The sequence below is a fragment of the Galeopterus variegatus genome, unplaced genomic scaffold (assembly GCF_000696425.1).
Source record: "Galeopterus variegatus unplaced genomic scaffold, G_variegatus-3.0.2 Scaffold3633, whole genome shotgun sequence".
In the NCBI taxonomy this organism is placed as follows: domain Eukaryota; kingdom Metazoa; phylum Chordata; class Mammalia; order Dermoptera; family Cynocephalidae; genus Galeopterus; species Galeopterus variegatus.
In genome coordinates, this window is record NW_007729744.1 from 61,783 (window position 1) to 85,486 (window position 23,704).

General features: G+C 35.2%; 1 protein-coding gene across 1 annotated transcript in view; it reads left to right on the top strand.

Annotated features, from left to right (window-relative positions):
* Positions 1–23,704, top strand: part of KCNK2 (potassium channel, subfamily K, member 2) — a 150,854-nt gene that overhangs the window by 17,616 nt on the left and 109,534 nt on the right. The window contains exon 3 of the mRNA XM_008585598.1: positions 23,121–23,238. Coding sequence (XP_008583820.1) covers positions 23,121–23,238 — 118 coding nt within the window. The remainder of the gene's footprint in view (positions 1–23,120; positions 23,239–23,704) is intronic.

Here is a 23,704-nt window from a genome sequence, read left to right on the forward strand (position 1 = left end):
CCAGTGGAGCACTGGAGAGTGCGCCGCTTGGGAGTGCGGCGGCGCTCCCGCTGAGGGTTCGGATCCCATGTGGAGACTGGTTCCCGCTCACTGGCTGAGTGTGGTGCGGGTGCAACACCGAGGGTTGCGATCCCGTTACCGGTCAGTAAAAAAGACAAAAAGGAAAAAAAAAAAAGAAGAAGCAAAAGTTCTTAAATTGATAGCCATGTTTTTTCCCTTAGGTTAGGACTTACAGACATGTTCTTTCTCTCTCCCTCTTACTGTCCCCTTCCTCTTCCCTCTCCTCCTCTCCCTACTTTTTCCTTCCCTTCCTTTCTTCTTTCTTTTTCTCACTTTTAAACAGCTATTCTGTTATTGGCCATCTCTCTCCTTTTGGGGTGAATGTTAATTAAGAAAAATGTTTTGGGGGCAACATCTGAATTTGCGTAATTTTCTTGCCCTCTGCTACATTTTTCAATTCCTTCCTTATGATTGTATTACTGAATTGACAGCCGAGACTGCAGTTGTTTTAATTTCTGACAATGTTCTCTAATGGATGATGGCAGATGAACTTTCGTGAAAGTTCTCTAGAGCGTGTCAATTCCTTTGTGATATTTTCTTGGGATTGTGAAGGTTATTGTATGTGATTCTTTTAAAGCAAAGTTTAGAATTTGAGGGCAGGTGAAACCAGTTTAAATTTCCTCATGGTCTTTTGGTCCAAATGGCTTAATCTCTTAATAAGTAATGTAGAGAGGACTAGAACCCGTGGCACTGCAAGAGGGCAACTTCTGGGGGAGGAAGAGTGACTCCTCTCAGCTGTGCAACTGGGTCCTCTGCTCTGGACTCATAGGCTTGGCCTGTGGCCCGTTCTGTCCCGTTTTGTCATTGATTGAACATCCACACAGGTTAGGCAATATTCTTATCAGTAAAAGAATGAGATGATATTTTCCATCTCTTTTCAGCTGTTTCTCTGCCTTTCATCTTTATGAACATCTGAATTACACAGCTGCATCAAGAACAGTAGTTCCTCTAGCTTGGCATTTCTACTCTTAAAAATGGTACCAGGGCCGGCCCGGTGGTGCACTGCTACAGTGCGCCGCTTGGGAGCGCTGCGGCGCTCCCGCCAAGGGTTCGGATCCCACATACAGACCGGTTCCCGCTCACTGGCTGAGCGAGGTGCGGGCACAACACCGAGGGTTGCGATCCCGTTGCTGGTCCCGGTCCGGTGCGGGCACGACACTGAGGGTTGCGATCCGTTGCCGGACACGAAAAAAGACAAAAAGGAAAAAAAAAATGGTACTGAAATACACTTGTAAACAGTGCCATAGCTTTAAGAGGGAGGACTGTTCCCTGAGCACTATGACATGAAAAATCTGTCATGGATCTAATATTCACAAAATTAATTTATCTAAATGTTTTAAATTTCGATGCATTGCAGCCTGAACCTTCTCTTTAGATAAGTGGCTCACATTCTACTTTATAAAGTTTTTCTTTTCATTTGATCTTGTATAAAATTACATGCTGTAAATTTTAAGCCCTTTGTCTAGTGAGTTTTGTGAACAAAGTCATGTAATTCTTTTCTAAAGATAGGGACATTATCCTTTTTTATCTCCTACTGCATCTAGAATTCATTCTCATTCAACTCTTTATATGTTTATAATCTATGATCATGTGTGTCTTGGGTCTTTGCCTTTCTGGTAGTTTTGCTTTTTAGTCCCTTCTTTGGCAGTTATAGTCCCTTGATTATTTTAGTTGTCCTTTTCAGAACTACATTCTGCAGTTAAAACTTTAATAACTGTCAATTAGAACTATGGGCAGTATTCTAGAAAAGGAGAAATAATTTACCACAAGCAGCTTTCTGTTTCCTTTCTTTCTTTCTAAAAAATTTCTGCTATCTCTTTAGTGATGCCTAGTGTTTTATAGATTTGTGGAATGATGTCCTTAGGCAGAAAGTCATGAAGACCCCTGAGCTGCTTCTAGGTTACTGTCACAATTATTTGAAAAGGGTAGTCTGGCTTATTTTCTCCCAAATTCACTAGTTTTCACATGACAAGGATGAGCTTCAACTCTCATTATGTGTGTCTTTCCTCTGGCTTATGAGATTGTTAAAATTTAATTGAACATTGGGCATTTTACAAGCTTAAAGATCATGGTGGTATTTCAAGATTTTGATATTTCCCTTTTCAGTTTTAAAATGAAAACACTTCAGAACAGCTACCTGGATTTACACTTATCCCTTCAAATATATATCTATTATATCTAAATTTTTTAACTGTTAAAGCCCTTTCTTTCAGATCTGTGACCAAACATACCCCCTCATACAAGAAATCAATGTTTTCAATCTTCAGTGATCTTCTTTTTCTGACTACTTGCATTTGTGAATTGATTTTTCTTTCTCCTAATTTATCCCCTTCTACTAGTTATTTGATTGGTGGAACATGCTTTTTCTGTGTACAACTGTTTCCCTATGATTAGTTAGACTTGCATATGTGTTCAAAAATATTATTCTTTATGTGATTTCACTGTTTTGCTTTAAGTTTTTATCAGAAAACTCAAGATTCTTTTTAGAATTTATTGTTAAATGTAAGTGAGAGAGCCTAAAGCTCTCTCTAGTGCTCCATAGTAATGTTCAATGAAAGTGCCAATATTTGTGGATTGTTAAGTAAAAAAGTTTGTATTCTTTTTAGAGGTACCAAAACATTGACCAGAGGCTTGTAGAGGTGTCCTGTATAGTGTGCTCTCTGGTGACTTGGCAGTGAAAGGAAGCTTTGAGAAATAAGGAAAGCATGTCAGGATGGAGGAAAGGGAGCAGGTTCACATCATCACATAACCATGAGGATTACTTGGAAGCACATTTTAGGGAAAAGAGTCTTTAATTCTTAAGTTTTCCATTTTTAAGGTCCCAACATAGTTTCTTGGCCATTGTAAAGTTCCTTTTCTACAGTTATGCATCTGTTCTTATTGTTTTGCTAAAACTTAGAGGAAGAAGGGAATTCCTCAAGAACTTATAATTGCTAAAACAGGACATGTTCCTTTTGGGCAAATGTAAAATTATCCTTTCTTGTCACTATTATTCATATGCTATAAAGGGTGACATGAAAACATTTAAATTTAGTGATAGATACAATAAAATCCAGTCCTTTTTCCTTGATGTTGTATGGTTTCTGCACCAGTGTGATATTAATGGCAGCAGGGAACTGGATTGTGAGATTTACAAGAGAAGGGGAATTGGTTTGGGTCCATTTAGACATTTTGGTGTTAACCGAGAGAGCAAAGGTACTTCACTTATCCTCCAGATTTGGAGGGGAGGTCTTAGGGAGATTTTGTCTTGTTAACTCAGGTGTCACCACACCTTGGATCTATGATGCTGTGTGTGTTCCTGGCAGGGTGATAGTGTGGTCAAGATGCCCAGACAGATCTCCAAACCAGGTAAGCTCAAATGGACGAGAAAGGAGAAGCAGAGTTGTTAGATGGATTTAGAGTTCTTAATACTCGTGTATTTTATTTTGCATTCAGACTAAAAAGGTCTTATTTCCCTTAAAATAGGCATGGAGAGGCTTACAAACTATGTTTTTTAATGGCAGCATTTTTTCTTATAGCAGCATTCCAGATGAGCAGGACCTAGGTGTCTCTTGAGCAAAGAAGAAGCTGGTGAATATGGTAGAGGTCTTGTTAGCCTCGACTTTAAAGTTTGCTTTTGTGATTATACTTCTTTTAGGTAAAATAAAATTTACAACGTTAATTGTATACTAGTCCATAAAGAAATTTAAAGATTGCTGGGTGCAGTTCCTATGTTCCCATTGCACTAGGAGTTGCTGATTGTTTCTCAGAACACACGTTTAGTCTTGCTTCTCAGGTGAGGCAGGCTGCTGCTATTTTCCATTAGATGTACAAACCATCAAATGCATAACAAAACAGAGATAATTATTCCCAGTTGTGATTTTGTAAATTTTTGTAAGATATAGTTACATTTAATCATTGGTCAAAATAACTTGTCATTCATATGGGAAAAAAAAGAATTTTTAAAAATTTATTTATTTAAACGTAATTGATTGTACGTATCTGTGGGGTACAGCATTGACTATCAGTATCTGTGTGTGATATGTGATGCTCAAAGGAGGATAATTAGTATATTCAACATTATACAACATAACCATTTTTATGGCCCTTTCCCAATTTTTCCCTAACCTCCCCTTATCACTCCCCTTTTCCCACCTCTTGTGGCCTCAGTTTCATTCTCTCCTTTTGAAAGTTCAACAAATCATTGTCGTTATTGTATCTTTCTTTTTTTATTCATTTGACTGTTCTTTTGGCTTCCACATATGAGTGAGAACACGTGGTATTTCTCTTTCTGTGCCTGGCTTATTTCACTTAACATAATTTTCTTTAAGTTCATCTGTGTTGCTGCAAATGGCAGACTTTCATTCTTTTTTATGGCTAAGTAGTATTCCATGTGTATATATAATGCATTTTTTAAAATCCAGTTTTCTCTTCATAGACATTTAGGTTGGTTCCAACCTTGCCTATTTAAATAGAGCTCTGATAAACATGCAAGTGCAGGTATCCCTTCAACTTGATGATTCCCATTCCTTTGGGTGTACACCCAGCAGTGAGATTGCTGGATCATATGGCAGTTCTATCTGTAGTTGTTTGAAGAACCTCCGTACCATTTTTCATAATTGCTGCACCAATCTACAGTCCCACCAACAGTGTATTGGGGTTCCCCTTTGTCCACATCCTCACCGGCATTCGTTATTCTCTCTTTTTGATAATGGCCAGTCTAACTGGGGTGAGATGATATCTCAATGTGGTTTTGATTTGCATTTCCCTGATGATTAGTGATGGTGAGCAATTTTTAATGTGTCTAGAGACCATTTGTATATCTTTATTTGAGAAATGCCTATGCAGTTCCTTTCCCCATTTTGAATTGGCTTTTTGTTTGTTTGTTTTCACTGTTAAGTTGTTTTATTTCCTTGTATATTTTGGAAAACAGACACTTGGAACAATGGGACAGAGTAGAGAACCCAGAAATCAACCCACATACTAACAGCCAACTGATCTTTGACAAAGGCACCAAGAACATACATTGGGGAAAGGACAGACTCTTCAATAAATGGTGCTGGGAGAATTGGACGTCCATATGCAGAAGAATGAAACTAGACCCATACCTCTTGCCTTATACCAAAATCAACTCAAAATGGATTAAAGACTTAAATTAAAAAGCCCAAAACTACAAAATTCCTAAAATAAAATGTAGGAGAAACACTTCAGGAAGTAGGACTGGGTAGAGACTTTAAGACCCCAAAAGCACAGGCAACAAAAGAAAAAACAGACAAGATTATATCAAACTAAAAAGCCTTCTGCACAGCAAAAGAAACAACAGAGTGAAAAGACAACGTATAGAATGGGAGAAAATATTGGCAAACTGTGCATATGACAAGGAATTAGTATCCAGAATATACAAAAAAGAGAACTGATTTGCAGCATAGTTTTGTGAATTTGAATTTTTGGAAATTTGGATGTTCTGAATATCCTGAGATCTCTTTCTGAATCCTCAGAAACATTTTTGCATTTGTCTATCATGTTCAGATAGCACATTAACTGCTGTAGAGACCTGAGGTAAGATAGTTGCTGAGAAGATCTACTCATCTAATGCAAGAAGTAGCTAAAATGCACATTCATTCATGCATTTATTCATTCTTCATTTCTGTTTTTTGACAGGCGTTGTTCTAAGGATGGGGTATAATCAGCACAGAGCTAAACTGAGGAAGTTCTGTTCTCATGAAGCTGCTGTGCCAGTGGGGAGCGACCAAAAATTAACAAACAAGCACCTGAACTAGATAATTTCAGCAAGTGCAAATGTTCCGAATACTAAGCAGTGGCCTAATGAGATAGAATGACAGGAGGTGGGGGTCCTCTAGATGGGCTGTGTTCGGAAAAGTTTTCTCTGAGGAGGTGACATTGGAGCTGAGCTTTGGAGCAGGGAGAGTCAGTCATATAAAGATCTTCGGGGCAGGGGACAGTGTTCCAGGAAGAGAAGCCAACACATGCAAAGGTTAGAGCATTCTTGATGACTCACCCAAATGCTGATGTGGTTGGGCCATCCCTGGTGAACCAGGACAGTTGGAGGAGAGGAGCTGGTGGAGGCAGGCCATGCAGGCTTGGGTAAGTGGTCTAGGCTTTAAGTGCAATGGGAAGACAACAGATAGAAAATTTCAGAAAGAAACAGACAATTACATCGGAATTTTGCTAGACAAATAATATGGTGGCCTGTAAGAGGGATTAGGTCAAATAAAATTAGAAAGATCTGTTGGAGAAAAGTTAATAAAAGCTGGTTTTGTGAAGAATTTTTTAAAAAATGAAGGCTTAGAAGGGACAGACAGGGGTTGGGCCAGTAGGAGAGGTGAGAACTTTGCAGGAAGATGTGCTAGTTAGTGTCCTTCTGGGAAAAATACAGGGAGAAAGGAGATGGATGGTGAAGGATTCTGAAGCTGATACTTGATACTGAATTCGGTGTGTCTAAGATTCCTTAAAATGAGATGAATTTTATGAGCATTGAGAGTCACTTGATAATTCTTTTCCATGGACTCTGTGTAGCAGAGCCCTTTAATTTATTTTTATTTTCTCAAAATAAATACTAACATCAGTTTTAGGATAAAAGATGTATATTTCACTTTTTAAAATCATTTTTTTTATTGAAAACCTTCCACCAGATTGATACTTCTGGGCATGTCACAACTTACATGCTAGCTACAAAAAATTATTGTATAATTATTTTATCCTTAATAAATAGAGGTTTTCTTCTTTCTTTCTGGTTCACTTCCAAAGTTGCACACCAGTTTTTATTTCTGGAAGATGTTTTATCGATGACATTTGGCTCTTGATTTGAGCAGGCCTAAAAATCTATTTCATGAGAGAAATTTTGAATAATATGGTTTAATTAAAATTGTAAATCATGCTATCTTATAATAATGATATCATTCCTGAGGCATATTTTTCTTGGACAGCTGTACTGTGCTATTATGCAAATAAGTATTTTTTTTGACAGGACAAGAACTCTTGCTTTATTCTCCATTACTCACAACCTCACGACCATATTATTTCCTGATCCGTAGACAGCTTGTGTGTGTGTTTGTGTGTGTGTGTGTCTGCTTTATTTCCTGTAATTCTTCCCTGATGTAGAATTAAATTGCTTCAGATAAACCTTTTTGATAGAGACCTAATGAAATTCCTTTCTTCTCGAAGAAGAAAAAAAATATGTTAATCTCATATATAAGTCAAACTGAGATGTGTGTCTTTGAGTTTAAAAGAAAATACAAAGAGTAAGCAAAAATGGCAACTATATCTGAAAGGCAAGGAATTACAAGAAAGTGTCAGCAAAATTTTATCATAATGTATTTTGAATTAATTGCATATAACATTCTAAGGAAAAACTCATTGACTTTAGAACTGGGGATCTGCAGTAGACGTTGCCTAGTCAAACTCTGTCATTTCGGAACCAAGAAAATAAGCAGCTCAATCTTTTTCCTAAGAGCTCACTGCTAGTTGGTGACACCAGGTCCATGACTTCCCAAACTCTCCTCTCCCCAATTTCTCCTTTTTCCTTTTTAGTTTTTTTTCTTTCTTTTGTAAATATCATCTTTCTAGGATCAGGCTAGCTATTCTAACATTTTAAAAAATTTCTTTGAAGTAAGTAGTCGATATACTTTATTCTTTGCCCTCCAGAGCAGCAGTCTGCCCCAAACGCCGTGCAGATGTGACTCACTGTTGTGCATTTATCATCTCAGCTTTCTTGCCACTGTCGTCTGCTGCCTCTTATGTATTGCTGAATGAATGAGTGAAAATCTCAGAATTTTAGGGTTATGGGGAATCCTCCTGAAATCTTGAGGAAAATAAAAGTGGTTAGTATCTTTATGAAGCTTCTTACCACCAAAATTGCCAAATGAAGTTATAAATGGATTTTTAAAAAGGACTTTACAAATTAAGGAATGATAAATCTAAAATGCATTAATAAAGAAAAGTGAGACAACTTAGATCTTTGTTGTTATTTTGTCTGGTAAATGAGCGAAGATTTTTGTGAGGCCCAATATAAAGAAGCTTTTCCTCTATGTTTTTTTTCCAGGAGTTTTATAGTTTCAGGTCTTATGTTTAAGTCTTTAATCCATTCTGGTTTAATTTTTGTATATGCTGTAAGATAAGGGTCCATTTTCATTCTTCTGCATGTGGCTATCCAGTTTTTCCATCATCATATTCACTGAAGAAACTATCCTTTCCACATTGTGTAGTCTTGACACCCTTGCTGAAGATCATTTAGCCATATATGTGTGGGTTTATTTCTGGGCTCTTTGTTCTGTTCCCTTGGTCCATATGTCTGTCTTTATGCCAGTGCCATATGGGTTTTTTGATTTGTTTTTGTATTAGAAATGGTTTTTTACATTTTTGTAGCCCAAATATTCTCTTTTTAAAGAAAAATTAATAGACTTTATTTCTTAGAGTAGTTTTAGGCTCACAGCAAAACCGAACAGAAGGTGTAGCCTTTTCATTTTGGCTTCTTTCATGTAGTAATATGTATCTAAGTTTCCTCCATGTCTTTTCATGGCTTGATAGCTCATTTCTTTTTAGCGCTAAATGATATTCTACTGTCTGTATTGTACCACAGTTTATTTATCCATCTACTGAAGGACATCTTAGTTGCTTCCAAGTCCTGGCAATTATCAATAAAGCTGCTATAGATATCAGTGTGCAGGTTTTCATGTGGACCTAAGTTTTTAACTCTTTTAGATAAATATCAAGGGGTGTGATGTCTGGATCGTATGATAAGAGTATGTTTAATTTTGTAAGAAATTATCAAACTTCTAAAGTGCTTGTACCATTTTGCATTCCCACCAGCAATGAATGAAAGTTAAGTTTGTGTTGTTCCACATCCTCATCAGCATTTGATGTTGTCAGTGTTTTGGATTTTGCCCCATCTAATAGACATGTAGTGGTTTCTCATTGTTATGATACTGTTTTGATTGTTGTTGCTTTGTAATATGTTTTGAAGTTAGGACCTGTGAGGCTTTTAGCTTTGTTCTTCTTTCTCAAATTGTTTTGGCTATTTATGGTTCTTTGTGGTTCTATATGAATTTTAGGATTGTTTTTCTATTTCTGTAAAAAATGACATTGGGGTGTTGATAGGGCTTGCATCGAATCTGTAAATCACTTTAGGTAGTATGGATATTTCAATCTATGAACTTGGGCTGTCTTTCCATTTATTTGTGTTTTCCTTAACTTATTCCAGCAATGTTTTATAGTTTCCATTGTATAAGTGTTTTGCATTCTTGGTTAAGTTTGTTCCTAAGCATTTTATTCTTTTCGATGCTATGGTAAATGGGATTGTTCTCTTAATGTCATTTTTGGGTAGTTCATTGTTAGTATATAGTGTATAAACCAACACAATGGATTTTTTGTATGTTAATTTTTTTACCCTGAAACTTTACTGAGTTTGCTTATTAGTTCTAAGAGTTTTTTTGTGAAGTCTATAGAGTTTTCTACATACAAGGTTATGTCATCTGAGAGCAGAGATAATTTTACTTTTTCCTTTCTGATTTGAATGCATTTTATTTCTTTTTTTGGCCTTATTTGTCAAGCTGGGACTTCCAGTAATACTTGAATAGGAGTGGTGAGAGTGGGCATCTTTACTTTTTTCCTGATCTTAGAGGAAAAGCTTTCAGTTTTTTACTTTGAGAATAATGTTAGTTGTGGGCTTTTATATATGGCCTTTACTATGATTGTCCTGTGAGGAATAGAATGCAGGGGCACAAAAATGGGAGTTCACTGCAAGAACCCAGGGAATGTGGGATGGTGGTGGCCTCTTTAAGAACAGAAGCAGTACATGTGATGAGATGAGCCCAAATTTGGGATATTTTGAAGGTAAAGCCAACAAAATTTGATATGTGTTGTGCAAGAAAGAAGTCAGAGATGATTCATAGATTTTGGGCTGGAAGAACTGGAAAAATAACATTGCCAGTTAATGACATAGGAGAAACTCAGATGGAAAAGGTTCTAGGGAGGAGCTCCTGAGTTCAATTTGGCCCTTGATGGGTTTGAGTTGCCTTTCATACATCCTGGCAGGGGAGCAGTGCAGGATGAATACATTTTGTAGTTATCTACTGATTGAGGATATTTAAAGGTTTGAGTTTAAATGAAATCACCTAGGAGTGAGGATGGATGGAGAAGTACAGAACCATGGGTTCAGATGTGAGACACAGCATGGAGGGAGGTGAGAGGGAAGCTAGAGAGCGTGGTGCTCTATGAACGAAGTGATGAACATGTTTGAGGTGGGAGTGATCAGCTGTGTCACATGCTACTGGGAAGTCTAACTCTTTTTGCCATGACCTGTGACATACAGTTAGCACTTTATTCTGTCAGTTTATGATAGTAATTTCATGTTATGTAAACACAGAATGTGGCACAAATGATTCCAGAGGAGTTAGCATTATGCTTAACACACAGGCCATATACAGTGCAAAAATACGAGACAAGGCCTGATGCCTATTTGGGATGCATTATACATATGTGGATAAAATAAACAAGGTGTTCACCCAGCTTCAAACTTATAAATGGCCTTTTTCTTTGAAAAAGATCATTTATAAATATATGTTTTGCTTGGAACTTTCAAAGTGTTTTCATATAGAAATAATACTGTAAATGATAACTGTGTCCAAAGCTAGGCAGCCTAAGCTGAAATATACAGCTGAAATATAACACCCAAGATATGAAAATGGTTTCCCAACTTATTTCATCATTGCTTTTGCTGATTTTGACCTAGTGATCCACTCAGCCTCTCTATGCCTCAGCTTTTGCAAAAGATAAATAATATGCATCTGATTCCTGAGACTATATGGGTGATTCACAGGGTTACCGATGAAGCCCCTCACGTCTTGCCCTGCTGGCTCCAAATAGTTAACCTAGGGAGAGGCAGCTGTCTAGAGGATGCCCAGCAGATGCACAGCAGGTGATAAAAATTAAAGTGTGAGTGAGCCTCAGGTGTGTTCAGACATCTCCTGATGCCAGAACTCTTCCCACTCCAGGCCTCCCCTGGATCCTCAAGAGACTGCCTGTTACTTTATTGTGCCTTTTTATTTCTCTCACTCTCTGCCAGGTTTAAATGTTTCCGGCTTGTTCGCCAGCATAGACACATTATTGGGTTGTGGGAGTGAGTGGACAGGTAAAGTCAGGGTCCTTAAGGGTATTTGCCCCAACTTGATACCCCTCCAGGCATTAGACCTGTCTTCCACTAGAGACTGCCCTGGCAAGGGCGTCTTCCTCTTCTGGGCCTCTGAGCAGAGAAGACCCACCAGCTCATGCTTACCATGTGAATTAGGACAGGTGAAGTAAGGGTCCTTAAGGGTATTTGCCCCAACTTGATACCCCTCCAGGCATTAGACCTGTCTTCCACTAGAGACTGCCCTGGCAAGGGTGTCTTCCTCTTCTGGGCCTCTGAGCAGAGAAGACCCACCAGCTCATGCTTACCATGTGAATTTTGGGGCATCTTCTCTTTCATTGGTTGAGATGGATATCCCTGAGTGAATGAAGGTGAACAATACAGCACACGTGAGTAACTAGAAAACAGGAGGAAAGGTGCCAGGCTCCTTTGTATCACTGCTGGTTGTAGTGTGACACTCCTGTGTCAGCCTGAGAGGTGCCCGAGGCAAGGATTTAATTACATTTTTGTGTAATAACTACTGGACAGGTGTCTGTTGTTCCGGTTTTGGGGCATCTTCTCTTTCATTGGTTGAGATGGATATCCCTGAGTGAATGAAGGTGAACAATACAGCACACGTGAGTAACTAGAAAACAGGAGGAGAGGTGCCAGGCTCCTTTGTATCACTGCTGGTTGTAGTGTGACACTCCTGTGTCAGCCTGAGAGGTGCCTGAGGCAAGGATTTAATTACATTTTTGTGTAATAACTACTGGACAGGTGTCTGTTGTTCCGGTTGGCTTGAAAAAGTGTAAGAAATTCTATCAGGTGTCTGTTTTTCAACAAAATGGATTTCAACCAATTCAGTGTTTGCTGTAACTAGTGAGTATCTGTGTGTGTAATTGAGAAAGGTGGGGGAAATTTGGAGAAAAGCTAAGAAGCTAAGATAGTATGAGTATGAATCACTACGTTTTGGGAAGTTATTCATATATTATTTTTGCTATCTTGATTTTGTATCATTGAGCCAAGAATTATAAACACATTAAACAGTTTTGCAAGACTTCCTTTTCTCTGCATAATGTTAGCAAATCATTAATAAACTTCCTCTGCAGTGTATTAAGAAATATTACCTGGAACCTGAAAGCACAGAAATTTCTTGTAGGCTTTTTAATGGCAATGAGTCAACTCGGTTGAAGTGAGAAATACATAATTTTTATGGGGCCTGAAACAGGATCTGTCTATCAGAATGTTATTGGAATGTTTTAGTATGGTGGTGTTTTGCCTTCTTTGAGGACTAATTTGGGTTGTAGGAAGTTTGATTTATTTAAATACAAATTGTGTTAACTGGTCATTTTGTTAGTTGTATGTGTGAACAGAGCCTAAGATTTTCAATCCTTGTTATAATGTTTTACTTACATATTCAGGAAAGACAGGGAAAAAATATCCACTTGTTTTTAAAGCTTATAATAAAAAAATACTGCCTTTCTGTGGAAACTTGAATAATTTCCTCAAATATTTCCCCTGTGGTTACTTATATATAGGTATAAAATACTTTCTTTTGTTTAAACTTGTATCTGTTATGGAAATATAGGCTTAAGTGTACTGGAAAATTAAATAAGTAGAGATCAGTGATTTTCTACTGGAAAAAGCCAACAGAATTTCCACATTTGGGAACTCCGTGGATGCATGTAATTGATAGAGGAAAATTCTCTTTGTTGCATTTTAGCCTACTTCTCATCAGTTTAGAAATTCAGGCCTTAAAAACACAGACTGTGAATAAATGTTGGTTAGTGTAGCACGCCTTAGGCAAAATGGTATAAAAACATTGCCTTAGGTGCTGTCTCCCTGCCTACTCAAATCCTATTTTAAGGACAACCTCTTTTAAAGAAACTGTCTCTTCTTTGCTATCTAAACAATCTCTTTCTTTTCCCTTCTATTTTTCCCTTTTTGTTTCTTTCTGACTTCTACCTCCTCTCTCCATATTTTCTTTTTCTTTTATTAATGTGTTTTCCTTCACTCATGAGACAGGGCAGAAGGTAGCCAGAAAGACAAAGACTAATATTCCTGTAAAATATCATTATCCCATACCATTATATGGATTCTAGAGAGAGTCTTGGAAAAATGCACATGCGGAGGAATGCACGTTTCAGTATCTTTCAGTATCCTTGATTCACATGTATGTTTCTGGCTCCTTCAGAGTTTGCAAGGACTCAAGGGTCCTGACCATGTTTTATTTTTTTCTATATACTGCTGTGTTCATTTCGTTCAGGCTCAAAGAATAAAAGAATTTCAGTGTTTCAAGTTCAGACCTTTTCTGATGTATAAATCTCTGTTAACAACTCTGAAAATGGTTACTCACACTTGGATAGCATCAGACAGATTTATTCAATGGTAAAGAATGGTTATATTGTGGTCATTAACAGTGATGTCTCTGAAGACTTCTGAATGCATCAGAACATGCTTATATCATATGAAAATAGTTGAAAGCAGATTTAATGTTGTAGCTATTAAAAATACAAAAATTGAATATATGCATGTTGTAAAAACTGTTTTAGGGACTGTGAATGTTTTTTTTTTTCCTCTTAGTATAATTTTTTGAAATGTCCAATAAAATGTATGCTATTTTTATGATTAAAACAATCTTCCTAAGTGGGTATGACCAGGAAAGACAACCCTGATACTCAGCAGTATGCCTCTTGTTCGCTGGCCCTTCAAGGACATCGATCCCCAATTCTCTGTTGTTCCCTGCTTTGGATTTTAAGCTTTTGTTTCTATTAATAGGAATAAATTTACACTTTCAAAAGAGCAAGAAAAAAGCTGTACACCTCATTAGTCTGTATAAAAATAGCTTTGACATGCAATTGCACAATCCCTAAATAGAAGGAAAGACATGAGAAGATAAGCAAGATGCTGGCTTTTAGATGTACTTTCTGAAGTCTGGTGTGCAGAAACTGCTTCCTGTAGGAAACACTATCCTTTTTAAATTATAAGAATTAATTTTTGTTTCTTTTTTAAAAAAGATGCTTCTTGATGTTTCTAATTAATGTTAAACTTAGATTGTGTCTTACTTGGAAACATACTTAAGGACTTTGAAAGCCTTTTTAAGAAAACATGAAATACATTTGACTCAAATTATTTTGAACAGAAACAATAGATTAAAAACATTATTACATACTGCCTTTCTGACTTACAAAATATGCTCTGGGAAACCTTGAAAATAATGCTTCTTTACCAGTATCTAAACATAGTACTATGTATCACCTGTGTTTTGTATAAAGTATGCAAAAGTAGCAGTCCACCATTTTTCTCCACATGAAATCAGAAATTCATTTTTTATAAAAGAAGAAGATTGTTGATGTTAGATTTAGAAAACCTGATGTTTGTCAATACAAAGTTTTATTTAATTATGAAATGTCATTTTGGGATTTCTATATCTTTTTTGGATTTATGTAGATGCCTCAATTTTTCTAGACAAAAAACAAGTGCCATGTCGTGTAACTATAAAATTTCTGAAAAGTGAAGTCTTTTGTATTGAGTCACAAGTTCATTTATCCAGTTAGAGGCTAGAATGTATATTAGAATGGAATGCTTGATATGAAATTATGAATATACAAATTTACTTCTATAAAAAGTAATCATCTTAAATATTAGATAGTGTCTCTGGATTTCCCAGAGATATGCAAAAATTGAACACAACTTGAATTTCTGATAAGGATTCAATGGTCAGATCATATTTTCTCAGAATAATATTCTCAGCAATGTAGACTTTAACTTAAACTAATAAGTACATACCCTTCACTATAGAATTGTAAGGAAGATTATAAGATTGGCTTGCTTGAACAGTTTCCTGCTTATAGGAATTAGTTACAATTCTGCAATAATAAATATCATATTGTAATGGAATTTAGTACGTTATTACACACTGTACATTGAAACACAAATAACACTCTTTTATATGTTGATATTAAATTGCCATTTTGTAGGCCAGGAATGCTCAGATATTGGCAATTTTATATGGTTCGAATTTAGTACGTTATTACACACTGTACATTGAAACACAAATAACACTCTTTTATATGCTGATATTAAATTGCCATTTTGTAGGCCAGGAATGCTCAGATATTGGCAATTTTATATGGTTCAACCTAGTATTATCATTACTGAGAGCTGCTCCTGTAATATTCTTGACGAGCAATGAGCTGTTGTAATGTGGTTATCAAGAAGTTGTTTGCTCCTTGGTGGATTGTCAACGCACCTAAGTGGCTCGTTGACAGAAATGTGATCTCATGCAAGGAAGCCAATGGCATTGCCTTAGTTCCCAGAATCACAAAAGGACAAAAAAGTGAAGAAGATGGGTCTGGTTTCTGGGGCTTATTCCTAGTGGTGCAAAGGATGTGCCATGGGATGGTTCTGTACATAAGCTCATAATAAAACCTTACTTATTATACCTCTTGGTGGAACTTAATTTGACATGCATAATGCCCAAGAAGAAGATTGCCATATGTCATTAACATTAGAGAAGGAGCATCTTGTATAAGTGATGCCCATAAATAATACTCCAGATGTATATGACCAATGTATTTTAAAAAAAGTTTAGGGAATGAATAATCCAATATGGTTCTCATTGACTCGAATGTGCCAGTCCAGGTTGCCTAGGCTGCACCAGTGCTGTATATGAATTCTGAGCCTGTAAGAGTAAGATGTCTTGAGATACACTCTGGTTTTATTAGCAGCACCTTTCAAAGCAGTTCACATCATCTGGAATTGGGTAATCATAATGCTGACACACAGCCAGAGGTTAAGAATGAGATGCATGAGGATCCTGCAGCCTTTGACAGCAATACTCAAACATGACTGCATATTATTGATGGGTGATGGTTATTTTTGTGGTGTAGCTGTAAATCATAATGATATCTACCATTATCTTCCCACAAAGTCCTTTGGCAATGAGAGCATCATTTATTATTTCGTTTTCCTCATTATGCATTCTTCAAGTTTTTCAGTATAATCTTGTTTACATACTTGAAGTGGTCAGATGTAGAATTGTGAATGTATGATTTGATTTCTTCCCTAAAGACTAGCCTCCTCTCAGGGTGGAGCTGGTTCCTCTATGAGGATATATTGGCAAATAAAGATTTGTAAATGCACCTAATAGAAATTTGGCAAGAGAATATTTATGTTACTTTTTGAGGAACATTGTAATTATACAGATGTCAGTATAATTATAACTGGATTTATAAATTGTATCAATTTTGGAAATAATGTCATTTTTTAAAAGGAGAAAAAAAAAATGAGAATGATGTTAAATATCCAGTTAAAAGAATTTGTCATTGAACCAGTTAAACATACATCATTGGTATAGCCTAATTAGGTGTTAATGCTTTGTACCTGCAGTTCAGAATTTTTTATATCATTTAAAAATATTCACATTATTAATGCGACCCTACTTTTAGGATTGTAGGTGTAGCAGCATATTTTAATGAAATCCTGATTATGATAGTAACAGAGAAGGAATTTGCAGAAAGTGTTCAGAACATTCCGTGTTGTTTTGATGAACATGAGCATCTGAGTTTAGGAAACAGAAGTGAAGTTAGAACTTCTGGTGTCCCTTCTAATTTAAGACCCACTCTGTATAACCTGCTCTGAAAAAAATATGATCTTCAACTTTTCCTAAGGTTGCTCAATTTTCAATACCTTTTTCTTTAATGAAAAACTAGCTATTCTAGTACTTTATAACACATGAAAAGTTGTTCCTTGGCATTGAACTCATGGAAACATTTTCAAGATTGTCAGTTATTGCTTTGAATTCCAAATCTGTGCTAGTCTCCTAAAATTACAAATACATGTGTCTTATCAATGTTTGGTGTTAAAGCTGAATATAGTTCCAAAATGCCAGATGACACTGAGACATCAACTTTTACAATGCAAGAATGCACAAATTCACAGTAGAACTCTGTGAATTTTGATTCTAAAGCCACCACTGTCATGGAAAACAAAATTTTTCCATAATTATGAGTAATTACCTTTATCATCTGTATGAGTACAAGCTTCTTAGAACTCTGTTCCTTAAGTTTAAGCCTATACTCCTAACTAGAACCATGTATACAACTTCTTTTCCTTCGTGCACATTTTATGCTTGTTTATAAACTGAAGAGCAAAATTAGGTGTGAATTCAATCAAGATCATCTTTTTCTATTTCTGCTGTGGGTTTTAAGTTTGGAAGCCCTCTAATCAACACTTCAGGTAATCATACGGTAGGATTAAATGTATAAGATTCCACATTCTCTGTATTTAACCTAAACAATTCAACTTATTCATAAGTTGTCAGCATGATTTGATTGTCCAAAGAAGTTGCTTTTAATGGAAAAGTGAATTTTTATTATTTAGCAAATGATCATGTTACTTTGGCCACATAATATGGTACCATCGTGTAGAAACAGTTCACATGAAGGCATTGGTTAAGTGCTCTGATGACCTGAATTGATGTTGAAATTGCAGAGACTCTTAGCTCTACGCCATTGCATAGGAAAGGGCACCCAACTTCCTGTGGATGTTGACCAAGAGACCTCGTACAAAAATACAAAATAAATTTATAAGAATATTCTAGAGAAAAAATATCATTCTAGACTCATTCTCATAGTGATTTGACATATTCTTGGTTCTATCTCAAGCCTCTGTTTCAGTAATCACAGCTCTGTGATTTACAACCCACAGATTGCCAGACAATACTGTTTCTGATTATAGGTCTGCATTTGCTTCTTTTCAACTTAAATAATTTGTGGACCTTATCCAAGTGTCTGGGTGACATTGTACCTCATAATTGACAAGAAAAAGAATAAGTTAAAACGATGGTGCTGGCCATAAAGGCTGCATTAAATCAATTGTTGGGGGGATTAGTTAGCTCTAGTCAATAAAATAATTAATTTTACTTAATGGAGTGGAGTCTGAAGACTTGCCTTATTTTTTTCTCATCTATAACTATATCACCCATGTTTTTACTTTGAGGTTGCTTCCCAATTGCTTAGCACCACAAACAACTGGTACATACACACACACACACACACATTTTTTTTTGTTACCATTTCTAGTACTGTTTATTCTTTGTGTAGATCCATAGTCTCATCTGACATCACCCATGTTTTTACTTTGAGGTTGCTTCCCAATTGCTTAGCACCACAAACAACTGGTACATACACACACACACACACATTTTTTTTTTGTTACCATTTCTAGTACTGTTTATTCTTTGTGTAGATCCATAGTCTCATCTGATGTCATCTTCTTTCCACTTTAAGAACTTCTTTTAACATTTCTTCAATCTTCTAGTGATGAATTCTTTCAGCTTTTATGTCTCTGTAAAGGTCTTAATTTGCCTTTATTTTGAAAAGCAGTTTCGCTGGGTATATAATTCTAGGTTGCTGAGTTGTTTTTTTTTTTTTTTCAGTGCCTTAAAGATGTTGCTGCTGTCACATGCATTGTTTCTGTTAAGTATGCTGTCAATATTAATGTTAACTAGATTCTTGGATCTATCTAACAATTTGAAAATTTGTTTCTTCAAATATTTCTTTATCCCTCAATCCCACTCTTCCCTTCATCAAGTAGATAAATATTTTTTGAATAAAAGAATATGTTGAAGAAATGTCTGTAAAACATAAATATATACTTTGGATGCAATTATAATCTGTCTAAATCTCCCCTTTCCTGATTTTTACTGGAAGAATTAGTTTTTCCTGGGAGTTACGAATCTAAAGGTCCTGGTGCCCGAGCCTACAACACTTGTGTGCACATGAATTAGTTCGTCATCTCCATGGTTATTAACTGTGAAGTTGTTCTCTCCAGAGTAACCAGGTAACAGGAGGGTTATGATGAGCAGCTCTTTCAGATTTCTGAAGCCTTGATTTTTTTTAAAAAAACACATAGTCTATGAATTCACTAGAATTAAAGTATATGAACCAATAGCTTTTTATCTGATTTATTTTAAAATAGAAGCATTTTGTATTTCTTCACTTATTACATACCTACATCCTTTGAATGTTTACTGCTATCTTAAAATATTTTCCAGACAATTTTTGTTTTTTTAAAGCTTTTAAATATGCCCTTTTTATTTGCTTGCTCTCATAATTTATTTAATTAAATACCATTTCTTGCCAACACTCAATATATTTAATGACAAAACACTCAAACCATTGAGAATTTTACATGACAAAAACAATGAATGTGGTCTCACTATTCTTATTTAACATTGCTCTGGAAATGCTGGTCAATGCAATAAGAGAGGAAAAGTAATAAAGCTACTGAAAGATGTGGAGATAAAATGTCATTATTTGTAAGTGATAAGCTTGCTTACTTTGCTTTTCTAGGTAGAAAACAAAATCAAACAAACAAAAAGAAATAATGTTTTCAGTATAGAGCAGTGGTTCTCAAAATGTGGTCCCCAAGAGCCTCCCAGACATTTGACAAGGTCAAAGCTATTTTGTTAATAATACTAAGATGTTTTTGTCTTTTCCATTCTCATGTTTCATTAGTATACAATGGAGTTTTCCAGAGGCTATGTGATGTGCTATTCCAACAGAATGAATGCAGAAGCATATATTACAATATAATTGTATTCTATTAAGCCAGACATTAAAGAGATTTATAAAATTATAAAACTGACTCTCTTCTCACTACGTGTTTTGTTTGTTTTGGAAAACATAATCATTTTTCATAAAAGTAAGTGGTAAGTTAAAGGGAACCCCTAGGAGATTACCCTCTTAGGAGGTTTCACAGTACTCACTAAACAGTACACAATGAGAGCAGCATATTCACTAGGTCTAGGCTGAGGCCTAAAGGAAAGTATGAAATGTAAATTCTATTTCATAATAACAGGCAAAGGAAAAGCTCTTTCCTTTTTTCTATGTAAGCTTTTCCTTTGTCTTTTCCCTCTTAATAATAAAGCAAAGGAAAAGATTAGCTAAGGTCAATTCTAGGTTTACAAACTGTTATCCAGAAGCTTCTGCAAAGCTTTGTGGGCTCCTTTCTCAGATGAAAACAACAGGAACTCAGTTGTGACTATGGACAAATATTGGTTTGCTATTCTATTTCCTTTAAGATGTATCATTGTTTCATGGAAGTCCAAATCAGAAAACTAACAGAAGGCAATTTCTACAACTTCAGATAACTGGTTGTTACAGGTGTCCTCAAGAATGTGTTTTTTTCAGTAATAACAAACCAACAGAAGTTTAATGAAGGCATTAATTCCACACACAGAAATACTCTATGCAGAATTTAAAAAGGAAAAAACGAAAACAAAAACATGGGCTTCTTGTTATTTTCAAATGAATCAAAAACATTTTAAAAATTAGAAATCCAAACGAATACAGTAAATATCAATAGTTATAATCCACATAAACGGAAGCTCTTTGATGTTTTCAGTATTTTTTGAGACTGTAAAGTGGTTTTGAAATAAAAATTTGAGAATTGCTAGACAGTACATATTTGTGTATATAATAGCAATAACCAATCATAATTTAAAATGAAAAAAAAGTAAAATATCTATGAATAACCTTATAGATCTCTATGGAATATATAATAACACTCTATTTCACTATATTTTAGAGGACTCAGAAAATGGAGATTCATATCATGTTCCTTGGTGAGAATTTTGACTATTATAATAATGTTCATTTTCCTTTATCAATTTATAGATGTTACATTTTTCCAAAATTTAACATATTTAAAATAATTAACATATTTCAATGTAAATGTGTTAAATCTATGGCAATGAAAATTTCTATAAAATTTAACTAAATTTTAACATTTTTGCAAGAATCACAGAGCAGTAACTGCAAAGAATATTTTTTAAAAGGAAGATAATGAAGGGAATCCTGCCTTATGTGTTATTAAAGTTATAACAGAGAGTCAGATAAATAAAATCAACTATTTCAAAACCAGCTTCACTGTGTGCTGTGCATATGTGTATATATGTGTGTATTTGTGGGGAATTACTATAGACTAAAGAAAGCATTAGTTTCCATTACTCACAATAAAGGACATACAAATGAAAACAATCTTATCAGTTCAGTAAAGTTAAAATATCATTAATATTAGAGAAATTGCTAAGCATTCCTAAATTGTCAAGGGGCAGTTATAAATTGAAACAACCTTTTTGGATTGCTCTTTGCTACTCTATATCAAGTGCTTTAAAATATTCATAATCTTTAATCTGGCAAATTTATTTCTAGCCATCTCTCCTGGAGAAATGCTCAGAAATGAGAAAATATGTATACAAAATTTGTTCACAACAGCATGTTTTCCTCATAATAAGACAAATTTTAGAACAACATAGGCAACTACATATTGGGCAATGATTAAGGAAATATAGTAATGAAAAGGGAAAATTGAACATGGAATAATATTGAGTAAGAATAGAGAATATAATATTTCACATACTTCATAAATTCAGCTATTTAAAAAGTATATCAAACTACCAAGAAGTAGGTATCTTAATACATTAACAATGGTTATCTCTGGATTCAGGAATTATGGATAATTTTTACAATTCTCTTTAAGTCTTTTTGTATTTTCCATTTTTTAAAACTGATAGTATATCACTGCTAAACTAAATAGAAGCAATACAATTCAACTGAATTGAATTTATACACAACTTTGAAGTTTTAATTTGTAGACTGAGATAAATCAGGCAAATATTATAATAGTCAGCTTTGAAATGAGATTTTATAGAACATTTCAGCTCTGGGTTACTTGCTCTTTTCCATCTGCCAGTAACTTCTTTGGATAGTACCTCCACTTTCAGAGTGTACTTTGTCCATTCAACATTAAACAAGTCACTTTTCTTCTCTTGGTCTTTAATTTCCTTACCTACCAAATGGTATCTTCCACTTTTAAAATTTGAAAATTAAGTGGTAAAGATTTCTAAAACTGTGTTTCCAAGGGAAACATCTTTCTTTCTTTCTTTCTTTCTTTCTCTCTCTCTCTCTCTCTCTCTCTCTCTCTCTTTCTCCCTCCCTCCCTCTCTCTCTCTCTCTCTCTCTCTTTCTTTCATTGAAACACAATTGATTGTACATATCTGTGGGGTACAACTTTGAATATCAATACCTGTGTGCAATATGTGATGCTCAGATCAGGGTATGTCTCTCTTCTACAGCACATTTTCTCCCAACATACTCTTACCTTTTGTGTTTCCATATCTCCTCCCCCCTTCCCCCAACACCTGAAGAATGAAGAAGGTATTGTAATGTCATCTTTCTGTCTGCTTCTTGCTACTATTTAAGGAAGTATCCATATCCTAGTAGTCACTGTCTGAATATTGTTAACTGATTGTCACCTACAGATCTTTGGTGATTCTCACCATCATAGAATTTATAAAAATCTGTAGAAATTCTAAGAAGCTATATCTAAATGGAGTGACCTAAGCTTGATAGTGAACTGTTGTTGCCTTTTCCTTCCATGTTAGCCTGTTTTGTTGGACCTTTTAAAATAGATGTCTCTACAGTTGTAGACAACTCAGGCATGAACGCATGTGTTTAACATTTGAAATGGTCAGAACTTTGGAAATCCTTTCTTTTTTTTTGAAGACATTATATGTTATTTAAACTATAGTTTGCAATCCGATATTTTGATCCTGCAGTGTTTGCTAGACAACGTTGTTATATTTAGTTGTCAATTAAAATAAATCACTAAACATGCTAATGAATGACTGTATTAATACATGTTGGTACAATATTATAAGCTTCATATAGATCCATTTACTTGATATCAAATGTAACTTTCTAATAATGTAACTATTATTAAATTCTTCAATATGAAGTTTTAATCTATATTACACCTTTTAAATAGACAAGTGAAACCTTAGAATTGATTCTCTTTGTTGAATTAATCATTTCTGGGGTGGAATATATGCTGTTGGATGCCTCCATGTGATTCATGTGTACTGATAAATTTCTTTTTAAAATTGCAGCAAATAGTGGCAGCAGTAAATGCAGGGATTATACCCTTAGGAAACACCTCCAATCAAATCAGTCACTGGGATTTGGGAAGTTCCTTCTTCTTTGCTGGCACTGTTATTACAACCATAGGTAGGCAACAACTTATTTTGTTTTTTATTTTGGTACAGATGTGAGCTAAAATTCATTTGTTGGAAATTTTTAAGTAGACGGTCAAAATGGTCTCCCAAAGGTAGAAAACTAGATTATAGTAAATTGATTTTGAAAAGGGGGTTTAAAGGCTTGAACAAATGACTGATGGAAATGAATTAGTTATTGTTTCAGAATACTGAGCAGTTGAGTCATTTAACTAATGGATAGTATTGTCAAGAAATGACTTGAAATGATGAATTTTCGGGCAAATGGATTTTAATTTTCCTGCATCTTTGATTCTTTAGTGTAACAGGAAAGGATTTGAATGCAATATTAACATTCTTTTCATAAAGTTCTTATGTGATATCGCCTTTTTCATTTTGTAAATTTCAACTCTGCATTTCAACTGATTGTGCCTATTATATGCTTGCCTATCATGATTACTTCAGGGCTGTAACAGGAAAGG